General features: G+C 52.4%; 7 protein-coding genes and 3 non-coding genes across 10 annotated transcripts; 9 read left to right on the forward strand and 1 right to left on the reverse strand.

Annotated features, from left to right (window-relative positions):
- The first annotated feature begins 4292 nt into the window (after positions 1–4292).
- QC761_700250 (uncharacterized protein) lies at positions 4293–8880 on the forward strand. The gene is made up of 2 exons (XM_062881611.1): positions 4293–7889; positions 7998–8880. The coding sequence occupies exons 1-2, from the start codon at positions 4578–4580 to the stop codon at positions 8049–8051; spliced, it is 3366 nt and encodes a 1121-aa protein (XP_062728943.1). The 5' UTR covers positions 4293–4577; the 3' UTR covers positions 8052–8880.
- Positions 8881–9372: 492 nt separating this feature from the next.
- On the forward strand, positions 9373–10443 carry QC761_700240 (uncharacterized protein). Its single transcript, XM_062881610.1, has 3 exons — positions 9373–9468; positions 9525–9694; positions 9754–10443. Exons 1-3 carry the CDS (start codon positions 9429–9431, stop codon positions 10255–10257), a joined length of 714 nt encoding a protein of 237 aa, XP_062728944.1. The 5' UTR covers positions 9373–9428; the 3' UTR covers positions 10258–10443.
- Positions 10444–10821: 378 nt separating this feature from the next.
- Positions 10822–12195, forward strand: QC761_700230 (uncharacterized protein). The gene is made up of 3 exons (XM_062881609.1): positions 10822–11381; positions 11447–11824; positions 11882–12195. Exons 1-3 carry the CDS (start codon positions 11023–11025, stop codon positions 11985–11987), a joined length of 843 nt encoding a protein of 280 aa, XP_062728945.1. The 5' UTR covers positions 10822–11022; the 3' UTR covers positions 11988–12195.
- Positions 12196–13354: 1159 nt separating this feature from the next.
- QC761_700220 (uncharacterized protein) lies at positions 13355–14748 on the forward strand (the record flags this gene model as incomplete). The annotated part of the gene is made up of 2 exons (XM_062881608.1): positions 13355–14087; positions 14144–14748. The coding sequence occupies exons 1-2, from the start codon at positions 13907–13909 to the stop codon at positions 14746–14748; spliced, it is 786 nt and encodes a 261-aa protein (XP_062728946.1). The 5' UTR covers positions 13355–13906.
- Positions 14749–15410: 662 nt separating this feature from the next.
- On the reverse strand, positions 15411–15797 carry QC761_700210 (uncharacterized protein; the record flags this gene model as incomplete). The annotated part of the gene is made up of 1 exon (XM_062881607.1): positions 15411–15797. The coding sequence occupies one exon, from the start codon at positions 15795–15797 to the stop codon at positions 15411–15413; it is 387 nt and encodes a 128-aa protein (XP_062728947.1).
- A 392-nt stretch (positions 15798–16189) lies between these two features.
- On the forward strand, positions 16190–16454 carry QC761_0113830 (uncharacterized protein; the record flags this gene model as incomplete). Its single annotated transcript, XM_062873254.1, has 2 exons — positions 16190–16368; positions 16430–16454. The coding sequence occupies 2 exons, from the start codon at positions 16190–16192 to the stop codon at positions 16452–16454; spliced, it is 204 nt and encodes a 67-aa protein (XP_062728948.1).
- A 276-nt stretch (positions 16455–16730) lies between these two features.
- On the forward strand, positions 16731–17540 carry QC761_0113840 (uncharacterized protein; the record flags this gene model as incomplete). Its single annotated transcript, XM_062873255.1, has 1 exon — positions 16731–17540. One exon carries the CDS (start codon positions 16731–16733, stop codon positions 17538–17540), a length of 810 nt encoding a protein of 269 aa, XP_062728949.1.
- A 290-nt stretch (positions 17541–17830) lies between these two features.
- On the forward strand, positions 17831–17902 carry QC761_0113850. The gene has a single exon. It is a non-coding gene; the product is annotated as a tRNA-Thr (tRNA).
- Positions 17903–17938: 36 nt separating this feature from the next.
- On the forward strand, positions 17939–18010 carry QC761_0113860. Its single transcript has one exon. It is a non-coding gene; the product is annotated as a tRNA-Thr (tRNA).
- Positions 18011–21184: 3174 nt separating this feature from the next.
- Positions 21185–21273, forward strand: QC761_0113870. Its single transcript has one exon. It is a non-coding gene; the product is annotated as a tRNA-Phe (tRNA).
- Positions 21274–21321: the final 48 nt, after the last annotated feature.

Genomic DNA, 21321 nt, shown 5'->3' on the forward strand with positions numbered 1-21321 from the left:
GCAAGGGAACTAATAGGCAGTAGTCCTTGTTGTGTTCCATATTCCCGTTTCTTGCATATTCTGTGTCTGTTTTGTCTGGGACCACTTGATGCCGCAAGGGCCTTGCGGTGTCACTATACGTACACCTGTGGCATTTTGTAAGAGTCGAGTAGGTCAAGAAAGATTTGGGCTGATGAAACATTGAATAAAAGATGTTTTGCATCAGCTTCCATGATTGGAAATAGCTAGATCAAACATTAGGAACAATACAAACGGCTGCCTTTCCAGAAAGGCCCATAATCGAGAGGTAGCCTCATGGTTGCTGGCTGGTTTGATGGGGAGTAAATGAACAGCATGACTAAAACTGCAGGTTTGAATCAAAATCTGGCTGAACTCAATATCCTGTAGGTCATGTGGAAAAGTGATGATGTTCAGCAGAAATCCCATGAAAGAGCGTGTGCAGACAAAAGATAATAGCGAAGTAGGTAGGTAGTCGTCCGCCGATTTTCCAATGGACTGAAGGGCCAGGTATAAACTGGTATGCCTTACCGAGCCTAGATAGAGAAATGTCCTACTTGCTTTGACCTGACACCTTGAAGTGGCAGGACTTGTACAGAATTATATCTATAATACGCTAAGTAACTAGCTACCTGCTCACGAAATTATGCCTACCGATCTGGACTGATTCTAGAATTATGGGCAACACTGTCACTGTGTTTGATTTCAACGCCCCCTTTTTCCTTGAAAGGATCCTGGAGCTTTTTGGGGTTGTGCTGCACAACTTAGTGGGTAGTTGATGATAGTCTCGCGGCGCATGGTAAGCCACTACATTGACCAGGTAAATCAACATCTGTATCGATCACTAGCCGAACAACTAGGTACTGGAGTGGAAGTAACAAGACAAAAGCTCAGCAACAGAACCAAGCCAGACTGCTGATATTCAGGGTCTCAGCAAGCGGTGGCAAATGTCTATCCCCTTCTGTTCGAGATGCAGGCACACAAGCTTCCAAAGAGCGCACTATCCGATCGATCTATCAACAACATGGCATGTCGTTGTCAACACAAGCACCAAGTGTCTCGGCACGTATCCATCGCACCACCCGAAGCAGAACATTTCCCGATGAGCAAAGGTTAGGTAGATCTAGATCCGATTCGAACCGCCAACTGGCATCTAGCAGGTCAAATATAGCCACCAGAATGTTTCCAGAATTCGACAACCGGGTAGTTGTTATCCGGGGAGCATTTTCAGTCTGAAGGAAGCACACCGAGGCTGCTTCCGCACAACAAAGCCTCACTTTAACACCTCGTTTTTACCTGTATTGATCCATTGCCGGTCTGGAAAGAGGGGCGATCTGAAAACGCACAGCAATATATCCCATCTGGAATAGCCGCTTCTGTCATGTAGGAGATCAAGCCAAGACACAGAGAATGGCGTGGCGTGTATGCGGCTCGTACCCTTGTGGCGAGCGGCCAAACCGCTCCTGCTACGTGTAAACCCATCCATCAATCGGGTTGAAATTCCCTCCCCGCACAAAAAACATAGCCTTCAGGGTTAAGCCCCCTACACCGGGTAACGTCTAAGTCGGTCTCATTAGGCAACACACCGGAGATAGGCTGTGGCTTTTGCTGTCAGCTTCAATAGGCCGCTGGCGACATCACTAGGTAGGCCACATAGTCCAGAGTTATTTGCTTCGATGCAACTCAGACCGACACGAATTGCCTATCCGTTGTTGTTTACCTTGCTTTCACCTACCATACATGCATGAGCGGAGGCAAACCCAAACACTCGCCCTTAGCCGTTGGAGGCACTTATGCTTCAGACAGCGTATGAGGCGGCAGATGGAAGCACAGCATGATGATCTGAGATGAAAGTGAACATTTGCCCCTTTCCGATCCGATCACAACTTCTGGCGAACGTTTCAGAAAACTTGTTTACATATCAGGGACAACAACAGACAGTAAATAGCGGGTCTTCCGGCCAACAACTCGACTCTGCCGTACGATACTGTGCTGCAGTTGCCTGACCCGAACGTTTGGGACGCAGACTGGGCTTCTGCTGACGAGTGGGTGGGAACTACACTGGTGCTATTTCCCACCTTGGCTGCCTCCAGCCTTGCTAGCGTTGGGGGCAATGCTCTGTTGAGCATAGAACTACGTGTTGCTGTTGAGGCTTTGCTTTTGAGTACCAACATCAATCGACACCCAAGGTCCCGTCTGCCGAGTATAAGCGAGCCATCGTCAGGCTCGGTGGACACGAGACAGATGAGGCTCAGTCTCCCTCACCTTTGACAACATTTCCCTCATCCAGCTCGAATATGGATGCCATGGCTTTAGCCTACCTGGCCAGTCCTGTGCCCAAAGCTGACACAAACGTGGAAAGATTTGCCCCTGTCGCTCAAGCAAAGTGCCAGCGAATAGCTCCACGTTAAAGCAGATGATGAGCTCTCCCATGCGAGTATGCGGCAGACGGGGTGGTGTTTTGAAGCTGGAGCAAAGCCGTTTGGTACATGTACTCTCGTATGGAAGAAAGCCAAACAAGAGCCGCAGCTGCAGGCAGAAATCCCCGTACAAGATGCCTCACCAAACGCCGACGCAAATCATCATCGAGAGGATGAGGTTACATGCCGGAAAAGGGGGCGGGAAGGGCGATCCTATTAAGACTCTCCAGCATGTTGCCCGACTCCCCAACAGCCAACAGCCCTCACCGCCGGGTGAAGATAAGCAGGTATCATGCATTGGTTTGGGAGATGAGAGCATGAGCAGCAGCTGCACTCCACCTGCATCCACGTAGAAAAACAGAGAAAGCAATGCCAAAATGACGTGTGGTCGTCTGCGATTCATCGAAAGCCAGCTTGCTCGCCTCCATTTTGCGGATCGTCGCAGGGTCGGTCGGTGGAGACAAACAAATCGGCTGCACATGGCCGCATGACGACGAGCAACAGGTTGAAAGCTGGGGAACTGTTTGTGGCCGCAGAGCAGAACCACTCCACTTTTGGCCGGGCGAAGAAGGCGGTCAAGAGGCATGTTAGTATGTAAAGGTTCCGGAAGGATGGCGGCGGTCGAGATGCTTCCAGCAGAACCGATGTCGTCCAAACCGGGACTGAGGCATCGACAGGGAACAGCGTGGAGAAGGCCCGGCCCGCTCACCCCGCCCGCATGGGACACCCAAAGCTCGGGACCCGTCACCGAGACGGCCCGGGGTAGCATCGGGGGAGTCCACTTTCCATCTCAGTCTCTTCCGCATTCCTCATCCATCCCTAGTGTACATACAGTCCAGCAACCTGCTGGCATCCATGATGATGATGACGAGAAGAGAAGAAGGATCGCTTTCAGGCCGCAAGCGTGGGTAGGACAAGGCTAGACGGATAGGCCGAAGATAGATTGCTGATCATGATCACCCTTCCTTCCTTCTCCGACTGTCTCTGGCAAGGTGCTAAAGGTGCTCCAGCACCGAGAAAAGGCTGCCTCCAGCATACCTATATGACGAGGGATGGAACAGGAAAAAGGCTGCATTGGTGCTTGTGACAGGCGAACCGAGACAATGGGGTCATTGGGCACCCAGCCAATTGCTTCTTTAAGCCATTGCGTTGCTGCGGACCGGGGGAGAATTTGGCGAGACTGGACACGTCGAAGGTCCAAAGTGAGGTGAAAAAAAAGCGACTGTCGTGGCCCAACGATGCCCAACGGCTTCCCGCACCGGCCCCCCTTTAGCCTAATCGGCGGCCGTGATTGGCAGGAGGGTGCATGCCGAGTACCCCACAGGTGCATGCACGGAGCCGCTGACGTCCATTTGGACGGAACGGGCAGCTAGGTACAGGATATCTTCCCATGCCTCTGTTTTGCGCTTCTGTGCCCCAGCTTTGAGTAGGTGCCGTCTTCAATCATGCTTGGAATGCAAATTTTCCCAACACGCTTCCTTCCCCTCTGATGTGATTTGGTAATGGGTGGCAACCTTCTCTTCTGAAGTCCAGCCTTCTTGCTCTCTGCCCAACCGTCTCCGTCGTCGTCACGCCCGGGCTCAGCTCCCTCTCACCGTGTCTCTGCCCAATGCCCGCCTACCCGTAGTCCATCTCGTGCCCGATTTGGCCGTTGGCGAGGCTGTCTAGCCACATTCAGGGTGAGTCACGTTGTTCGTGGTCCTCTTCATGGCCCTGTTATGCCAAACACCGCGGTGTCCGGTGAGGTACCTGTTTGATGCGGCCCTTGCCCCGGGAGCCGCCCATCCGCCCTGACCCGCCCTCTGCTCTCAAAACCAAGCCGTCGTCCTGCACGCCCTAAACCTGCTCCGTCCCGCTTGCTTCTCCCTGAACTGCATCGACACCAAACCGTCTGGCTCCACGCGCACAACAAACAGCAATTCTCAGCCAAAATATTGAGAGTTTGACCCAGCAATGCCCGCTCGTGATACTGCTTCTTACCCAGACCACTACCACGACGACCCAATAATCGCCCGAGAGCCCATCTGACTGACCGTCTTTTGATATCTGCCCAGGACATATACTACTTTGCACATCTGTCTCCACATAGCCCATTATTCCATCCCATCCTGTAACTTGACCACGAAACACACAACACCACCGGCCATCATAACACCATCCATGGAGAGAGAACGGCAATACCTCCGCCCGAGGGTAGGGGGCACTGTGACCCCGGGCTCTGACACCCGCCTGAACAGTCGGCCAGCCGAGTGGCCTGAGTGGGAAGGCCAGCAAGGTCGAGGAGATCAACAACAACAACAGCAGCAGCAGCAGCAGCAACCCAAGTCTATCCTCCGCAAGTCAGCCAGGCCATCGACAAGGCCACGCCGCAACTCGGACACGTCCGTCACATCTTCCAACATCCCCGGAGTGGGCGCCGGCAGTGACTCGGAGCTGGGGGTCAGACCCTCGCCCAGAGCCCACCACATCTCAGCTGCCTCCACGCCAACAGCATCGCCAACAGCGTCGCCCATGCTCTCACCCTCTTTGCCGTCAGCCTCTACCAGCATCCTGCCTCGCAAGGTCCTGAAGGCCAAGTTCCCAGGGGTGCCTGCTGAACGACAAGGGACTGTGAACCTTCGGCCCTCCCGAGCCTCTTCTTCCACCTCCAACCTCCCACCCAGCTATCATGGGCCACCACCATCCGTGGCACGCAATGTGCTTTCCCCCCAGTTCATGCCTGATAATAACAGACAACTGGTTCACTCGGGTCATCACGAAGCCCGCCAGGAGCACTACGACCGCCCCGATCGGCGCGATTACCGCTCTGATCCGGACCCCGAAACCGAATCTGTTTCCTCCACCTCGGAGCTCTCGTCCACAACAGAAGCCACTACCGTCATCTCGGAATCCTCCGAGTCCTGCGAGAGTGATGTGACCACTACGGAGGCCAACACCCTTGCCAACACGGGCACCAGAACGCCCTCTGTTCGCTTCACACCCAGTGTTATCGGCTCTTCATCCAGTGTCGTTAGCTCTGTCGCGCCATCCAAGAATGCCCCCCCTCCTCCCAGCCGCAAGGTCGTCAGACACCGGGTTGGCGGGCCTCAACCAAGGCTCACATCTTCTGCCGACCGAAGTCTCACCGGCGGAGGTCGTATCAAGCTGCTCCCTTCCAGCGCACCCCCCGTCGACATTAGATACCAATGGGACCTGGAGCAACGCCAGCAGGACCTTGAGCGGAACATGATGCACAGGATCGAGCAACTGGAAGCCGAGACACGCGCCCTTCGTGAGAGCGAGGCCAAACTCAAGATGGACCTCGAAGACAGCGCCGCTCAGATATCCGCCACCATGCGAGAAAAGTCTATGGCTGAGGGTGAGCGCGATCTAGCTCGCAACGAGAGGGCTGCGCTTGAGAGGGAGCGTGAGCGTGAGCGTGAGCAGGAGCGCAGGAGCAGGGACGAGCTTCTCTCCAAGCTTGACGCGCAAAAGGCGATCATCGACGAGTTCCGCAGCAACTCAGACCTCACCAAGGGCATCCTAGACGAAGTCGAAAAGGAACGCGACGTTGAACGCACCGACAAGGTTGAACTCTACGGCAAGCTCGAGGCCACCAAGCAAGTTATGGACGAGTTCAGGAACACGATGGACCTGCAAAGGGTCATGATCATGGAGGCTGAGCAGAGCCGTGACGACATCAGGGAGATCAAGGACAAGCTCGAAGTCAGGGTGCAGGATCTTGAGAGGGAGCTCGAGAAGCTCCACATCGACCGCAAGGAGCATGAGGATCTCTTGTGTCAACAGATCGTTGCTCTGGATGTTCGCAACAGTGCCCTCCTTGAGCAGCGTGACAACAGAGACAAGGAGATCGCGGAGCTGACGGCCATGCGGGATGCTATGAAAGAGGAGATTGAAGCGCTCAAGGTTCGGGTGTCGGACTTGACTGCAGAGAAATTGGCCGCCGAGGAGGAACAGCAAAACATCAAGATTAAGGCCAGCGGGGAGCTGCAGGAGGTCAGAAGGGCAGCCGAGGAGGAGCAGCAGAGAATTACAGAGGCTGCAGAGGAGGAGCAGCAAAGGATCACCAAGGCGGCCAAGGAGGAGCAACAGAGAATTGCACAGGCTGCAGAGGAGGAGAGACGGAGGATCACACAGGCAGCCGAGGAGGCGGAGCAGGCTCTGAGAACGACATTTGCGGCCGACAGGGAGGCTCTTCAAAAGGAGATTGACGAGGGTCAGCAGCCGCTGCGGGCTCGCATCGAGGAGCTGGAAAAGGAGAGGGATGCGTTGGAAGCTGCCAAGGTTGCTTTGGAGCAAGAAAGGAGCGACCTGCAGTCGGCACTCAATACCGCCAACGAAGAAATTGCCGCTCTCAAAGCCCAAGTGAAGGAGCTGACATTGTCCGGTTCCGAACAGGCCACCAAGATTTCTGCTCTGGAGGAGGAACTTGCATCAACCCGGACAGAGGTCAGCAGCCTCAAGGCCCGGATCGATGGTCTCGAGTCGGACAAGCTCGGCCTTCAGCAGAAGCTCTTGGATCTCCAGGTCGACCTTGGCGGCAAGCAAATTCAGATCGAGGCGCTCACAACCGACCTTGCCGGCTCTAAAGAGGCCAACATCTCTCTTGCCAGCCAGAAGATTGAGGTGGCCAACCACCTTAACACGGTGCAGGAGTATCTTGTCGCTGCCAGTGCCGAGATTGCACAGCTCAAGACGGAGAAGGACACGATCCAAGCCGAGGCGGACAAGGTTGCTGGCCTGATGAGTTCCAAGGCGGCACTCGAGGACAAGGTTGTGGATCTCGAGGGCAAGATCTCGACACTGGAGAGCAGGATTGCCGTGCTCCAGGCCGAAGCGGACAAGATCCCCGGCCTCACGGGCGAGAAGGAGGAGGCGTTGTGTCAAATCTCGCAGCTCGAAGGAAAGAGCGTCGATCTCCAAGTACGAATCGGTGAACTCCAAGCTGAGCTCTATGCTAAAACCACTGAACTGGAAGGTAAGCTGGCGCAGGTCCAATCTGAGGCGGACAAGGTCCCTACCATCGAGGCAGCCAAAATTGTTCTCGGAGGCAAGGTTTTAGAGCTTCAAGCCAAGGTTGTCGAGCTGCAGACCGAGCTTGCCAAGGATCCAGATGCAGTGGCGGCGGCACTCAGAGTCGAGCTGGAGATCAAGAGTCAGGAGATCACGCGCCGGGTGGGTGAGATCACGGCACTGACAGAGAGCAACTCGGCGCTGTCGGCCGAGCTTGGGGCCACCAAGCAGCAGCTCGAGACGTTGCACAGCTCCTACAACAGCATCACCGAGTCCTACAACCAGGCAACCGAGCAGATTATCGAACTCCAGCACAAGGTTGAGAAGCTGACCCCCTCTTCGCGCCGGTCCAGCCGGTCCCGCAACGCCTCTCCGCAGAAGAAGGACAAGGAGAAGGACAGGGAAAAGGACAAGGAGTCCAGCAGCAGCAAGAAGGATAAGCAACGGGAACTTGTGGTGGTGCGCAACCCTGGCGACCGAGGAGGAGCACTGTCAGTCATGCTTCAAATCGCTGCCGCAATCTGAAGTTAACACAGGGCCCTCACTAACATGGGTTTACGTCTGCAGGCATCTCGTCAGAAAAAGCGAAATAAAACGCAATTCTCGATCTTCAAGCGTTAACTCGACTCCCACTCCGAGCCCCCGCCATTCCGACGCTTCATTTGCCTCCTCGTCCAAATGCTGAGCTCAGCACGACACATGCCACGAGACCTCTCTACGCGGTCAACACTAACACACCACCATCATCATCACCACCATCATCATCATCATCCACCGAACTGAAACAATGAATATACCGCTGAGCAGTCGGATACGAGTCCGATACAGAAGGAGGGACATGTTCTTTGGCGACCAACATCGGGCGGAAGTTTGCTTCTTTGTGTTTCTATCTCCGTGTTTTATTCTTTTCTCTCGCTTCACCATGTACTATCTCTTTCGCCGGAGAACCTCTGCCCTCTTGATCGACCATCTATTCGGACATCAGCTTCATTGATTTTCGGCCTCGGCCCGGTTCAACAAAAGTCTTTTTGGGTCGACTGTCGTCTTTATTTGTTTTGTTTCTTTCTTCTTTTATCAGTTGGTTGTCTTGGAAAGGCGGGGTTGGGTTAACAGTCACAAGGGGGAGGTATCATTTGAATGGGGTTTGGCTGCTTTGCTTTCATGTTTTGTTTTGGCTTTTTGCTTTTTGGTTTAGAATTTCTTGTATTGAGCGCACAGCTCACTGTTTTATTGTTTTTGGTCACGACTTTTGTTACAGAGTTACGAGTCATGGCGTGATGCAATACTTGATGAGCATTCAGATGGAAAGGAAAAATAGTAATCATATGCGCAGAGATGGGTGTGAGATTTGGGCATAATTTCTCGTTTATGGGGAGGGAAGGGGGAGGAACCGAGGTGGCTGTGGCTGTTGATCCTGTAGCTGGGGAGAATTAATACACTGCTGGAATATTTGTCCAGACTTGACCACGACTCTTCCATTCCCCAAATGGCCTTGCAACATGTCGATTCAAGTGAACATGATTATTCTCGGATCTTGGACTCCGAAGCAGTTTCCAATCACAGAATACCCGGATGCCCAGGATAGGGGTCAAAACACCCGCAAGAAATACGCACCAATAAGATGGGTTGTATTATTCAGGGCTGTGGAATATTAATATGGATGCCGATCGTGTGTCATTCCTCATGGCTCTGTAAATGCCCATCTCTACCGTTTTCGAGATGCAAAAACTTGCCGAGGGCGACGTCATGTAGCCAGAATGAGATAGATATGGTGCTCCAAAGTCACATTTTTGGAGCGCATGACGCGGGCGAGCAAGTTGTTTACTTATCCTTGGACTCAGATCTGAACGAAGATCACGCAGGGTGATTTATGATATTTGGCTGCCGATATTGTGTCTGTTTTTTTGGTGCATTTCGAGACATCATTAAAGGTTTTCCTTTTCTTTTCTTGACCTCGGAAGTTTACATACCCACCTACCTAGAGAAAACACCAGTATCATGAAGACCCCACTTTTTGCTGCAGCGATTACAGCTCTCGGTATGCCCTCTCCCCCATTTGTCGCGTTGATCAAGTCAGCGCTGACCGGTCCACAGCGGCACCGGTTGTGTTCGCCCAAGAGCGCGATCCTACCAGTGAAATATACACCGACCCCTCCTCCAACATTACGTTCAACACATGGTCGCCGACGCCCTTTGTGACGATTGGTGTGGCATTACCCCCAGATGCATTGGAGGCTGATGCAGATGAGTTTGTTGGGCTGATCGTGAGTCTTTGCCACCTTCCATGCCCTACAAATGTCAACTAACATTGGCATTCGTCAAGGCCTGCTCCGATCCCGCCGGATGGTGCGGCGTTTCTCTTGGGGGCGGCATGGTGTCCAACCTCCTTGTGTTGGCCTACCCCTCCCCTTCTAACCCGGACGAGATCTTGACCTCGCTCCGTTGGGCGTCCGACTATGGTCCCCCCATCGAGCCATACAACGGTGACGCCAAGCTCGCTCAAATATCGTCCACCTTGAACGCAACGCACTACCAGGTTTCGTTCCGTTGTGAAAAGTGCTTGGGAGAGTGGCGCCACGGAGAGGAGCAGCAAGGCGGCTCGTTTCCCAGCAGTGGCGGGTTCCTGCTGTTTGGGTGGTGTCATGCCTCGAGCGCACCATTCGGGGAGGCCGAGTGCGCAGACAAGGCCGAGATGAGCCAGCATGACAGCCAGGGTCTCTTCGGTGCTACTGTGACCAGCTTTACACTAGCTTCATCCGCGGAGGAATATGCTTTGTGGGCCGGGAAGGCGACTGGAGGGGCTGTGAACGGTGAGTGTGTGGTGTGATGTGTCGAAGGGTGGACTTGGCGAAGTCTAGAAATGTCTAAAATATAAAGAAGTAATCATTCCTCAACTCTGGAACTTGCTGTTCGATCTCTTTGATTACTGTACCTAACCCCTTGTGCGGTTAGAGTCAAGTTTCTTGCGTTGTCGTGGCCTGCAAGACCGTCACAAGGACTTGGCAATGTTTGGAGGCGATGTTAGAATTGCGGCCAGGAACCCCGAGTACTGTGGTGGTCAGCATTTAGGTCAAGATTCTGATGATGTAAGTGAAGATGACAGAGATGGTAATGGCGTGAACGAAGAGTTCCTGGCTAAGGCGCTAGTACTTGACCAGGAGGAGATGACCATGCACAGTGGTTCTGATTCTGGTCGGATATCGAATCCACACCTACCTACCTACCTACCTACCAACCTACCTGGGGACAAACCATGGCATATCAGAATCTCGTGTCACCCTGTAGAGTACCGTTCATCCCTTCCACAACAGGGTGCTTAACGAGTCAGCCAATTAGGATGATGCCTTCGGATTTCATGATGAGTCAAAATGAGCGGGTTGTATTAGAGTGTATTGAAGCTCCGAAGGTGACCGGCAATAGCTCGTCAACATTTGTCATATAACTTTTCAGCATCCGTGGAATCTCGGCAGCAACGAAAATACCGAGTCATCTCGGATCGCCTCGAGGATGCCCGTCAGAAATTCAATCTAGATAAATGTTGCAAACCCATCATTGCTGGCGTTGAAAGCATCAACAGCATTCACTGTACCGTATGTATTCGGAAAACATGCTGACCCGGCTCCTGACCATCGGCCATATCGCCCTGATCATCTTCCATCTCCAACTTTTTGCCTGCCATCCCTTGACTTCTGGCCCGCGTTATGAGGCAAGAGGAGTCACCACCAGCCATCGCTATCCAACCCGCGAACTTGCGGGCATCACAGTGATTGACACCCCCCTCGTGCGCTCAGCCCAAGCCTTTGCTCTCGCACACAGCAGCTCAACAACCTACAACCACGTAATGCGCTCGTGGCTGTTCGGCGCCCTCATGGTTAAGAACAACGCAACTCTACAAAGAACGATTGATCTTGAGATCCAAGCCGTGTCAGCCTTGTTGCACGATCTTGGCTGGTATATTGTTTTCATCTCTATTTCTTATGATCTTCTCATGCGCAGGGCTCTGATGTCTCAAGCAGGGACCAAACCCCATCGTCCCCTATCATATCCCCCGACAGACGCTTCGAAGTAGATGGCGCCATTGCCGCCCGTGCCTTTCTCCATGACCACCCTAACGGCAGGAAGTGGAATGAACGCCGCGTGCAACTCGTCTGGGACGCCATCGCTCTGCACACCGAACGAGCCTTGAACTACTTCAAAGAGCCCGCCGTCCGCCTAGTCAGCCAGGGTATAAGCCTTGATTTTGAAACGGCAGAGATAGCGAAAGCCACGTTCGGGATACCTATTTCGGAGTACCAGGCTGTTGTGGCCGAGTTTCCAAAAGAAGGGTTCAAGCAGGCGTTGAACGAGACGTTTGTGTGGCTTTGCCGGGAGAAGCCGGGGAGCACTTATAGTGAGTTTTGCCTTCACCCAGCTTCGCCAGATAAAAAGTGAATGCATTGTGTGCTGACAAGAACTAAAACAGACACCTGGATGCAGCCTTGGGGAGACCGATATGTGGATGGGTATAACTCGAGCGCGAATTTGAGGATCGATATTATTGACAGGAATCTTCCTTGAGCAGTGCACTGGGTTTTGTCGGGACAATGGTCTCAAAGCATATGCTGGAAAAGGGGTATTTAAGGGGGGATCCACTTTTACCCCTTTTTTGCCATTGTGGTGATGGTCCGGGTAGAATAAACTTTGTTTACCACTGGACCGGAATATACTCCGAAATGGTTGACCTGAGATGTCTCACATAAGTACCGCAGGTTGGAGCCCAGTGACCTCTTTGCCGGTGGCTGGGCTATCACTGAAGTCCTGAGTATACATCTTGAACAAATGGACATGTGTCGAGGCAACTTAATGTATAATCTGGCGTGTCAGTTTAGACCTTGTGTGGGTTGGCTGAGCGACGTCACAAGCCCGACTGTTTCGCGTGGCGATGCTGCAAACAGCACATCTTGCCGAGAAGAGCGCTTTTTATGGAGATAAGTTCCCAACTTGTGGTGACTCCTTCCTGTGCCTCGTTGTCACTGACGGGATGGTCCGGATCACATAGCTCCGCCACCTTCGAGTCGCTGAGGTCACCTACATTAACAGCTCTTGCTATGACTGTGGAGGAGAGATGCTAGTGGGTTGCAAAATGTGGACAAGATAAAGGATGAGCATGAGACCCAGAATGAGCGGTAACGGCGAGTAAGAAGCACGTATAAGTGGATAACAAATTGCTGTTTTGGTGACCGAGACAAGGTGCCCGTGCCTGCCTTTGCCTGACGGATTCGAGAAGCTCTTTCTGTTGAGCTGTAGCTATAACAGCGCGATGTGCAAAAGAGTTGTTGGGCACACTCTGTGCTGATCAATGCCAGAAGGGAGCAAATATCTTGGCTAGTCCAGCTGTAGGTAAGGTACCAGGTTAAAGACGGCATCGAGTGGCTACGGAAATGTGGCTTCTCCTCCGACCACGGCCCGCCACAGGAGATGACAAGGAGGTACCTGCAGCGACATGCTGCATCGTGCATCATTGAGAAACATGGCCAGGTGCTGTTAGTTGTCAAGGCCGCCATTGGGGCCGTTGCGCTAACCTGGGTTGACAGCGCACCAATAGAAAGCATTCGGGGTTTTCACCGCACTTGCAAAGCCGCACACAATTGTCCGAATAATCAAACAAACGGTGAAGCTCCCTGCTTCGAGGAAGGCGGGGCTCCCAGGCTGACTGGTCAGACATGGAAGTTGAAGGCCATACCGAGTCATTATATCAGACGAAGAACAGCTCAGTCAGCAAGACACATGGCTCGCGGCTGGCATTCCATCAATGTCTCGATTGATCGGTCTGCCCGAGAACCTTGCGGGCTTGCAATGGCCACGGCCTCGAACCCACTCGGGCGGTTCGGCGGGATCTGACCTGTCCCGTGAAACAGTGCCGTGTTGTTTGCTTCTGTGGCCTGCCGCCCTTCTTCTTGCTGCTCTAGGTGAAAAAAGCGATTATCCGTAATTCGGCGGTGACGTGTTGATCCAACCCCCCCCCCCCTGAGCCCTTACTCACTGGCATGGTATTTTCATGCCATCTTATCGTCCCGGACTCGCAACATCTTGCATTCTGCCAACGCACCTTTCTTCTATCTGGGCTTCACCGCAGATTGCCACACCTGTCCAGATCTCCAGCCATCAGGAAGGGGGCTTGGCACATGCTGCCCAAATATAGACTCACTTTGACCAGTAGGCAACGGGCCAGGGGTGAGTATCGCCGGGACAGATAACTCATGTCATGATTACGTTGGAGGGCCGGTTGCGATCTGCCAGCTGGACCAGCACACTGGTATAAGAAGGCCCTGCTCGGCCTCCACGAGCTGTCGTTTCTGGCCACCACTTCATCAAAGTTCTACAACTCTGTCTGGCGTCACCGTCAAGCACATCTGAGTTCCAAGGTTACCTCGTCTCACTTCATCACAGGCATTCACACCAAAGTACATACCTACCGCATCCTCGAATTAGTTACCATGACGTCCCCCCAGGATCCACACACCAAGCTCTACTCCCACATTAACGGTCAGACCTCAGATCTTCTCGACCGTTACGCCGTCTCGGAGCTTTGCAAAGGCTGGCCGGTTTATCGTGACGCCTCAGAATGGCAAAACTACCGCGATCTCTTCACAGCGGAGGGCGCCTACGTCTGGACCAGTATGCCGTTTTCCTCCCCCCACTGTGTCCCCTATGTACTGACAGCAATGGCATAGCTTGGTCTGGCCCACGCACGGTAGATGAGTTCATCTCCATCTCCAAAGCCGGTAAGGAGAAGGACGTCTTTATCATGCATCGCGAGTGTGGTACCCTCGTCGAGCTTGGCAAAGACAAGACTCGGGCAATAGGCAAGATGAAGGCCACCATCACCCACCGCTTCAAGTTTTCCCCTCAACACCGCAACGGAACTCACGCTGCTTCCAACGGCTCCAACGGTACTACCGGCACTCATCCGCATGACGCTGCAAAAGCCGAGGGCGAGTACGAGTTTGACGTTGACTGCGACTGCCGCTTCATTTTTTTCGTCGAGAAGAACGCGTCGACCAACAACGAGTGGAAGACGCGGTATGTGAAGCTCTTCTATGAGAAGGACAAGGTTGTAACGGTAGACGGGTTCACGGCGCCGAGGTTCAGCGAGGCAGAGCTTGAGAGGATACCAAAGGGGTATAAATACTTGGGAGCTGCACAGGCGAGGCTGGGATACGAAATCGACTTGGACTTGCCCACTGCGTCAGGGGAACTTTGGGACCGCATGTATGGCGAGATGGAGAAGTGGCTGGATGGGGGAAAGGTCGACTTGTTTTGGGAAGGGAAACAATAAGCAATGATTGGAAAGGATCGCTCGGAGGTTATTGGCTGGTGATATGCATTATACCCGTTTGGATCGGGGGATGTCTTTCCATTTCTGTTCTTGTTCATGGCGCATCTTTTTGGTCAGATCCGGCTCAGCATTAGGTAGTTGACGCCAATGGTAGGTGACAAGATGTGCAGTAATAGACTTTCTCATGGCCGCATGGTAGCTGGCGAACCTCTGTTGACCCCTGAACCAAGCCGTTACACACCATCGAGGGCGCACACGACATGGATGACAAGTGACGGCTGCCACCTACCCGGAGGCCACACGGTTCCTGGCAGCAAAGTGCTGTCAATGAAGGCGGGTGCAAACAGGCTCACGACCTGTCCAAATGGCGCCATGTTATGATTCCCAGCTCTTGGTGACACAGACGGAGCGGCTTTTCTCTCCGTGACATGGCCTGCCTACTCAGGAGAGCTGGCCGATTTCGGAGTTTTGGCAGGTCGTTGAAGGCCAGCCAGGGAGCACGCCGCCGCTGCCTGCCGGAGCGTGCATGCGGATCTACCGGTGTTTCGGAGGGCAAAGACAGCATCGAGGTCATGTGAGACTTGTTCTGGGACGTTGTAGGTATTTGTGTGTGTCGACTACTACAGGGGGAATCTCTACAGTCCACCACCATCTCCAGGCCATTACTCGGTAGCGGCGGCGGCGGCAGCCTTCTCCTTGGCGAGCTTCCCCATCTTCTCAACAGCCAGATTCAAGCTCGGCAGGTTGGCGCCCTGGATCATTGCTTGGCCGTTGACGGCAACCTGGTTGCCCTCCTTGAAGAAGAGGAAGGTGGGCATGGCGGCGACGCTGTATTTCTGGGCGACGGACTGTACGTGATCGACGTTGACCTTGGCAAAGGCAAGAAAGCCGGGGATCGAGAAGGTAGAAGCCATCTTGGAAAAGTGGGGATTGATGAGCTTGCACGGCCCGCACCAGTCGGCGTGGAAGTCGGCGATGACATACTTGTTCGACGCGAGGAGGTTGTCGAACTCTTGGTGCGAGCTAATGTGCTTGACTTGATCGGCCATTTCGAAATTGGTAATGGTCTTTGGGAGAGAGTCGTGTACGAATGGAAAAGCGAGGGAAGGGAGGAGATTGGATCAACGGTTTTTGGATGTGCGCGCACTCGAAGTTTGAAGACGAAGATTCGCAATCGCGGGGGATAAAGAGCACAGCCCAGAGAGCTCCATCTGGAGCTTCAGAAGCGGTGGGGCTATACTGGAAGTCAACTTTGTGCTGACTAATCACCCATAACCCTAACCCCCTGGGAAAGCGATGATGTCATCCGCTCTGATTCTTGTGTTCTGTCTCCGTTCTTTTATGGGCGTGCCTGGCCACTCTGAAGAAGCAAATATTCTTCACCCTTACGAAGGTACTCAGCGATATTTTGCAAGATAAAGGAAGCCGTTGTCTGCCAGACATGGAGGAGCACAGTCAGTCCAAACAACTTGTCCAGCACCCAGCATCACAACAAGAGGAAGAAGTCGATAGGCAGCCGCCAAACTCGAGAGGTGCTCCGGCAGTCAGACTTGAGATGGACCTTGATGTGAATATTGAGCTCAAGGGAAAGATCAAGGGGAATGTGACGGTGGCTATCTTGTAGGTTCGACATGTGATACCGTTTATTGATCACGAACAAATGATTGACGCGATAGCGCAGAGAAGATGAGAAGAGACAGGACTAGCAAGGATCAGTTGGAATCTTAGAGGTGCGGTTGCCTGATGACTCTGTTGAAGGTTGGCTCAGTCACGAGGTCACGCGAGGTGGTTGACTGACAGCGCCAAAATCACACGCAACCCATATCACACGCCATGACCCCAAAGCTACGAACAGCTGCGGGAGTCAAGTGAACCATGCGCGAAAACGGGTTTCCTCGTCATTCGAGATTTCTTGAATACAAAGCCAGTGACTTGAGCAACGTCAATCATGGCCCGAATCCCGCTCCAACCATCCCAGCACAATGTCATCACAACGCAGTAGACGTGCGCCGAAAGCAGCACCCAAACGTACAAATGACAGCCTCAAGCCAGGGGAAATACTTTTTCAAGTCGGCCGGGTCGCCCTCCCGTTCATTCTCACCAAGCTTGCGCAACAACAAGAAGAGAAACAACGCCAACAAGAGAGGGAAAGCAACAAAGCCCCAACCTCCTCAAGATCCCGTACTACAAGCCGCAATGGCAGCACAACATCCACGGGTGAACGGTCCAGATCATCCCACAACCGAGACAGAGACAAACACCGAGACAACAACGTCTCTGCCGACGCATCCTTCCGCAATGACAGCGATTTTCACGGCGTCATCAGCCAAGTCGTCGTCGGTTTAGTTGCCTTTGGAGCCAAAAAGCTTATACAGAGAAGAAAGGAGGCCAAGCAGGCTGCTGCTTCCGCCGCACAAACTGCTCAAGCGAATGGACGCAATGCCCGAGGCAACAAGAGCCCAGCTGAGGCGGATGTTGAACTTTCAAGGGCATTGGAGACTACAGCGATTGAGCTGCAGAGGGTTAGCGAGTCACTACGCAGGCTGACAAACTCGGGTCCAAAAAGCCACCACAGGAAATGCGCGGTGAGAGACGAGCTGGTACGAGATGCTCAGAGGCTGGAAGGTTCACTTGCCAGCATACAAACGGGCATTCACAATATGCGCAACCTGCACCCAAGGTTGCGCAGACCAGATGAGGGTAAGAAAGAGTCTCTCCAAAGGGGGACGAGAGGCTTGGGACCCATACGGGATGGGAAGGTTGGACATCGGGAACGGCTGAAGGAGAGGTAACTGAGGCTCGTTGGGAACGAGTCTTTCCGAAGGGAAGAGAAGACTGTTCTTTCGGCAGAAATCAACGCCAGCCATGAGCACATCGGATAGAGCTCTGGTGCTTTACTAGCCCAGGCATCCCGGCGTTCCCGACCAAATCCACATGCCGATACAGGCAGATAATCTCCACAATCCGGAGCCCCCGAACCCACTCCAGGCTACAACCCTGACCACTGTCACTCAACTGCAACCCACAGCCATCTACATGACAGCTAAATCCTCACCTCAAACTTCAACAATTTAAGAGGAGAGCCCGCATGGCTCAGTGGTAGAGCGTGTCACTAGTAATGACAAGGTCGTCAGTTCAATTCTGGCTGTGGGCATCCTGTTCTCACTCCTCTCCTCTCTTCACCTCTCTCGCCCGCATGGCTCAGTGGTAGAGCGTGTCACTAGTAATGACAAGGTCGTCAGTTCAATTCTGGCTGTGGGCAGGCATGCACCTGGGGTCAGGAGAAAGATGGGATAGTTCCTTTGCTCTTTTTGTACTCTTTGCAGATACCATGTTCAGGACACATCGTTAGACAAATAGCGTTTCTTTTTTTTACTGAGATACCCCAATACCCATTACACCCTGATTATACAAATTTTGCTTTCCATTACGGTCTCCCCCTTATATGTTGTTATACAGGCGGTGGCGGCGGCGGCGGAGGTGGCGGCGGAGGAGTTTCCCCTGACGACGCCGAAAACGACATGTGGCTCCCTTTGCTTCCGTAGCGGCTTCCTCTCCTTCGACTCCGGCTCCTCCTCCTTACCCGTATCGATCTGCCGTACCGATGGCAAAAGTAAAAGCAGCCCACCAAGAAAGCTGTTACGAGAACACCCACGACAACACCGATGGTGATGTTCTGTTCTTGCATCGAGTATCGTTTTGTTAACTGGCTCGTCCATAGTGAGGACGATATCGGTTTATCGGCCCGCAGAACCGAGGCTTTTAATGAGAGGTGCAACCATGAGGGGAATAACGCTGGTGCGGGGGAGGATGGTTGTGAGGGAAGCGGCACAAGCGTGCGAGTAGAGGCGAGAGGGGGTATAAACATGACGACGAGTTTTGCTCAGACTGGATAGGTCACGAGGGTGGTAGACCTTGATTTTTTTTTTAGCCCTGACTGGTTTTCAAATAAGATGCTCTGAAAATCCGGGCATGTGATTGTTGTATAGGTACAGAGGTCGAATCGCTTTCGAGATTCAGATTCAATGGAAAGTTGCTCAGACTGGATACAGAAAACAGAGGTTCCAAATGGGGCTTTTTTGGAGACTGGCGCTAAGAAGAAAAATGGCTGTTTGAGAGAAAGAAAGGTGCAAGCCGTATGCAGGACGAGAAGAGAAACCTTTTTATCCCTCTCCTGTCGCTAGTGTAAAAAGTACGGGTGAGATAACAGCCATCGCGGGTGCTGATGTAAAATGTCGACTGACCAATATTGCTCATTTTCTTGGTAGCACGGAGGCATGGGGGCAGCAGAAGCAGGGCTGCAGATGGGTGCCAGTGGTGTTGCCTGCGTGGTGGGATTGGGGGCTTGAGGGTTGATGCTGGAGGAGCAAAGTTGGACACGAAGCGACCCAGTTCACAGATAGACATCTGCAGCTAGTTTAGCCAGTACCGGTACAACCTATCAGGCATCAACTGGGACGACTGACTGCATGATTGTGCATATCACAACCCAATGATATCAGGACGGGTTCAACTTGCGGGGCTGACACGGCCTATTACCGACCACACTGCAGAATATGTATGCCCGGTCTGACGAATGGCCCACCACTCAGACGAGCAAAAAGTTACGGAAGTGCGGTACAGAGCGATCACCAAGGTAGAAGACCAGGTAAGGCAGGGGTAGTAGAGGCACAGGAATCGGCATCATCTTCGTCTACTTGCCAGTTTAATGACTTTAGATACCGTTCAACAATCCAAAATTCAACTGCTATCTCTCAGACCGAGACGCTTTTGCAAGAGCAAGCCTTCCATACCACTTTCGCATTGCGATCCTGCCCATCACCCCGCTCTGGAGTGTGAGCCCTCCGTGGCTACCAGTTCAATGGTTATGGATCGTGTTCAACAACCCACAATTCAACAGCCATCTCTCAGATCTAACCTCGCTTGCAACTATCTGACTGTACAGGTGGCCTTTCCTCTTGCTCTTTTGGCGATGCCGGTCCTTGTGAAATGAAGCTTTTGATGGCGAGTGCCAGACTTCCCCATGACTTTCGAGTTTCAATCCCGCCCATCAGCCCGCCTTGCGAGTGCATGCCCGCCATGCCTGCCAATTCAATGACTTTGAATCCCGTTCAGACCCACACTCCAGCTGCTTTCTTTCAGATCCAGCCGCTTTGCAAGTCATGCTGAGACCGAGTGGTTTTAGCAATGTGAGTAAGTAGCTGGGTGGGCAACAGCGCTGCCCCCCATGGGGTTATATGCTCGAGTTCAGTCTCTTTCTTCCGTGCCCAGTAGGGGACACCAATCATGACCAACTATCGTTTCGAGACCCCCCCATAATCTTAACATGGACGGCGACTTGGTGAAGTTTGGCGCCGCTGCTACTATGCAGCCAAAGATCCGGGCTGGAAATCCGGCATGTATGGCTGGCCAGTCCGGATGGTGCTAGGATAATGATTTAGGTCTTCACCGGCACCATGAATAACTGCACCATCCTGGCGCAGGGTGATATCAAGGGCGGCAGTACTACCAGACATGTTCACCAGCAGCACCATATAAAGATGAGTCAACACAGATCCAGATCCCCTCCAGCTTAGAAAGCTGGAGGACGTAAAAATACATACAATGTGGGAAGTTAACGAATAGGTATTGGAAGATACTTAATAGGTGTAGAAAGATACCCTTAGTCGAAAGTTAAAAGGTCATCTATAGGTTTTAAATGATGGTTGATAAGTGTGGAAAAATAGTCTATAGGTATTTACATTTGCTAATATGTATTAAAAGATAGTCTATACGTGCTAAAATAATCTGTTGGTATTAATAAATAGTCTATAAGTATTGAAAGATAGCCTTATAGGTGTTAATAGATAGTCTATATACACTTAAAAATTGCCAAAATGCGTTAAAGTCTCCTTATTAGGTTGTTTAAGTATAGTGAAGAGGTGTTAAAATAGTCGTCGACTGGTGTTCCAAGGTGTTCTAAGGTGGTGGGTAGGTAAGTATTAAAGTAAGAAATTTAGAGTCTTGGGGACTGCTACACTAAACCAGCCATGTATCTTATGCAAGAAATCACAGAAAGCTGCAGTTAAAATCTGTCCCGGTCAACCCATTCAAAGAGTGTTTACACTACCTGCAAGCGTTGGACGTCCCTATTGTGATGAGCAGCTACATCCACTTCAATGAGGCGGGATGCAAGCATGCAAAGAGGGACCAGGACAGGAAGATAAGACCTCCCAACTCTCTGAGGAGTTTTCCAGATAGGTTGTTGTTCTGAGTGATGTTGGATATGAACTCGGCTGCTCGCGCGGCTACCCACGCGGGTGTCAGTGCCGCCGCCGCTCGCCTGTTCGCAGCAGTTTAAAACCATTGTTGGATAAACGCTATTAAGAGAGCAGCTAGTAACTAAAATTAAGCGTCTTATGAATCAAAAACCCATCTTTACATAATATCTAGAATCGCGGGTTTAGCTCAGTTGGGAGAGCGTCAGACTGAAGTCCACTTCAATCATTAATCTGAAGGTCATGTGTTCGATCCACATAAACCGCATTTGCTTTTGTTTTTGTGCCCTCCTCTTTTTGTCACCAGGGAACTGAG

This window comes from Podospora bellae-mahoneyi, chromosome 7 (genome assembly GCF_035222275.1).
Source record: "Podospora bellae-mahoneyi strain CBS 112042 chromosome 7, whole genome shotgun sequence".
Taxonomy (NCBI): domain Eukaryota; kingdom Fungi; phylum Ascomycota; class Sordariomycetes; order Sordariales; family Podosporaceae; genus Podospora; species Podospora bellae-mahoneyi.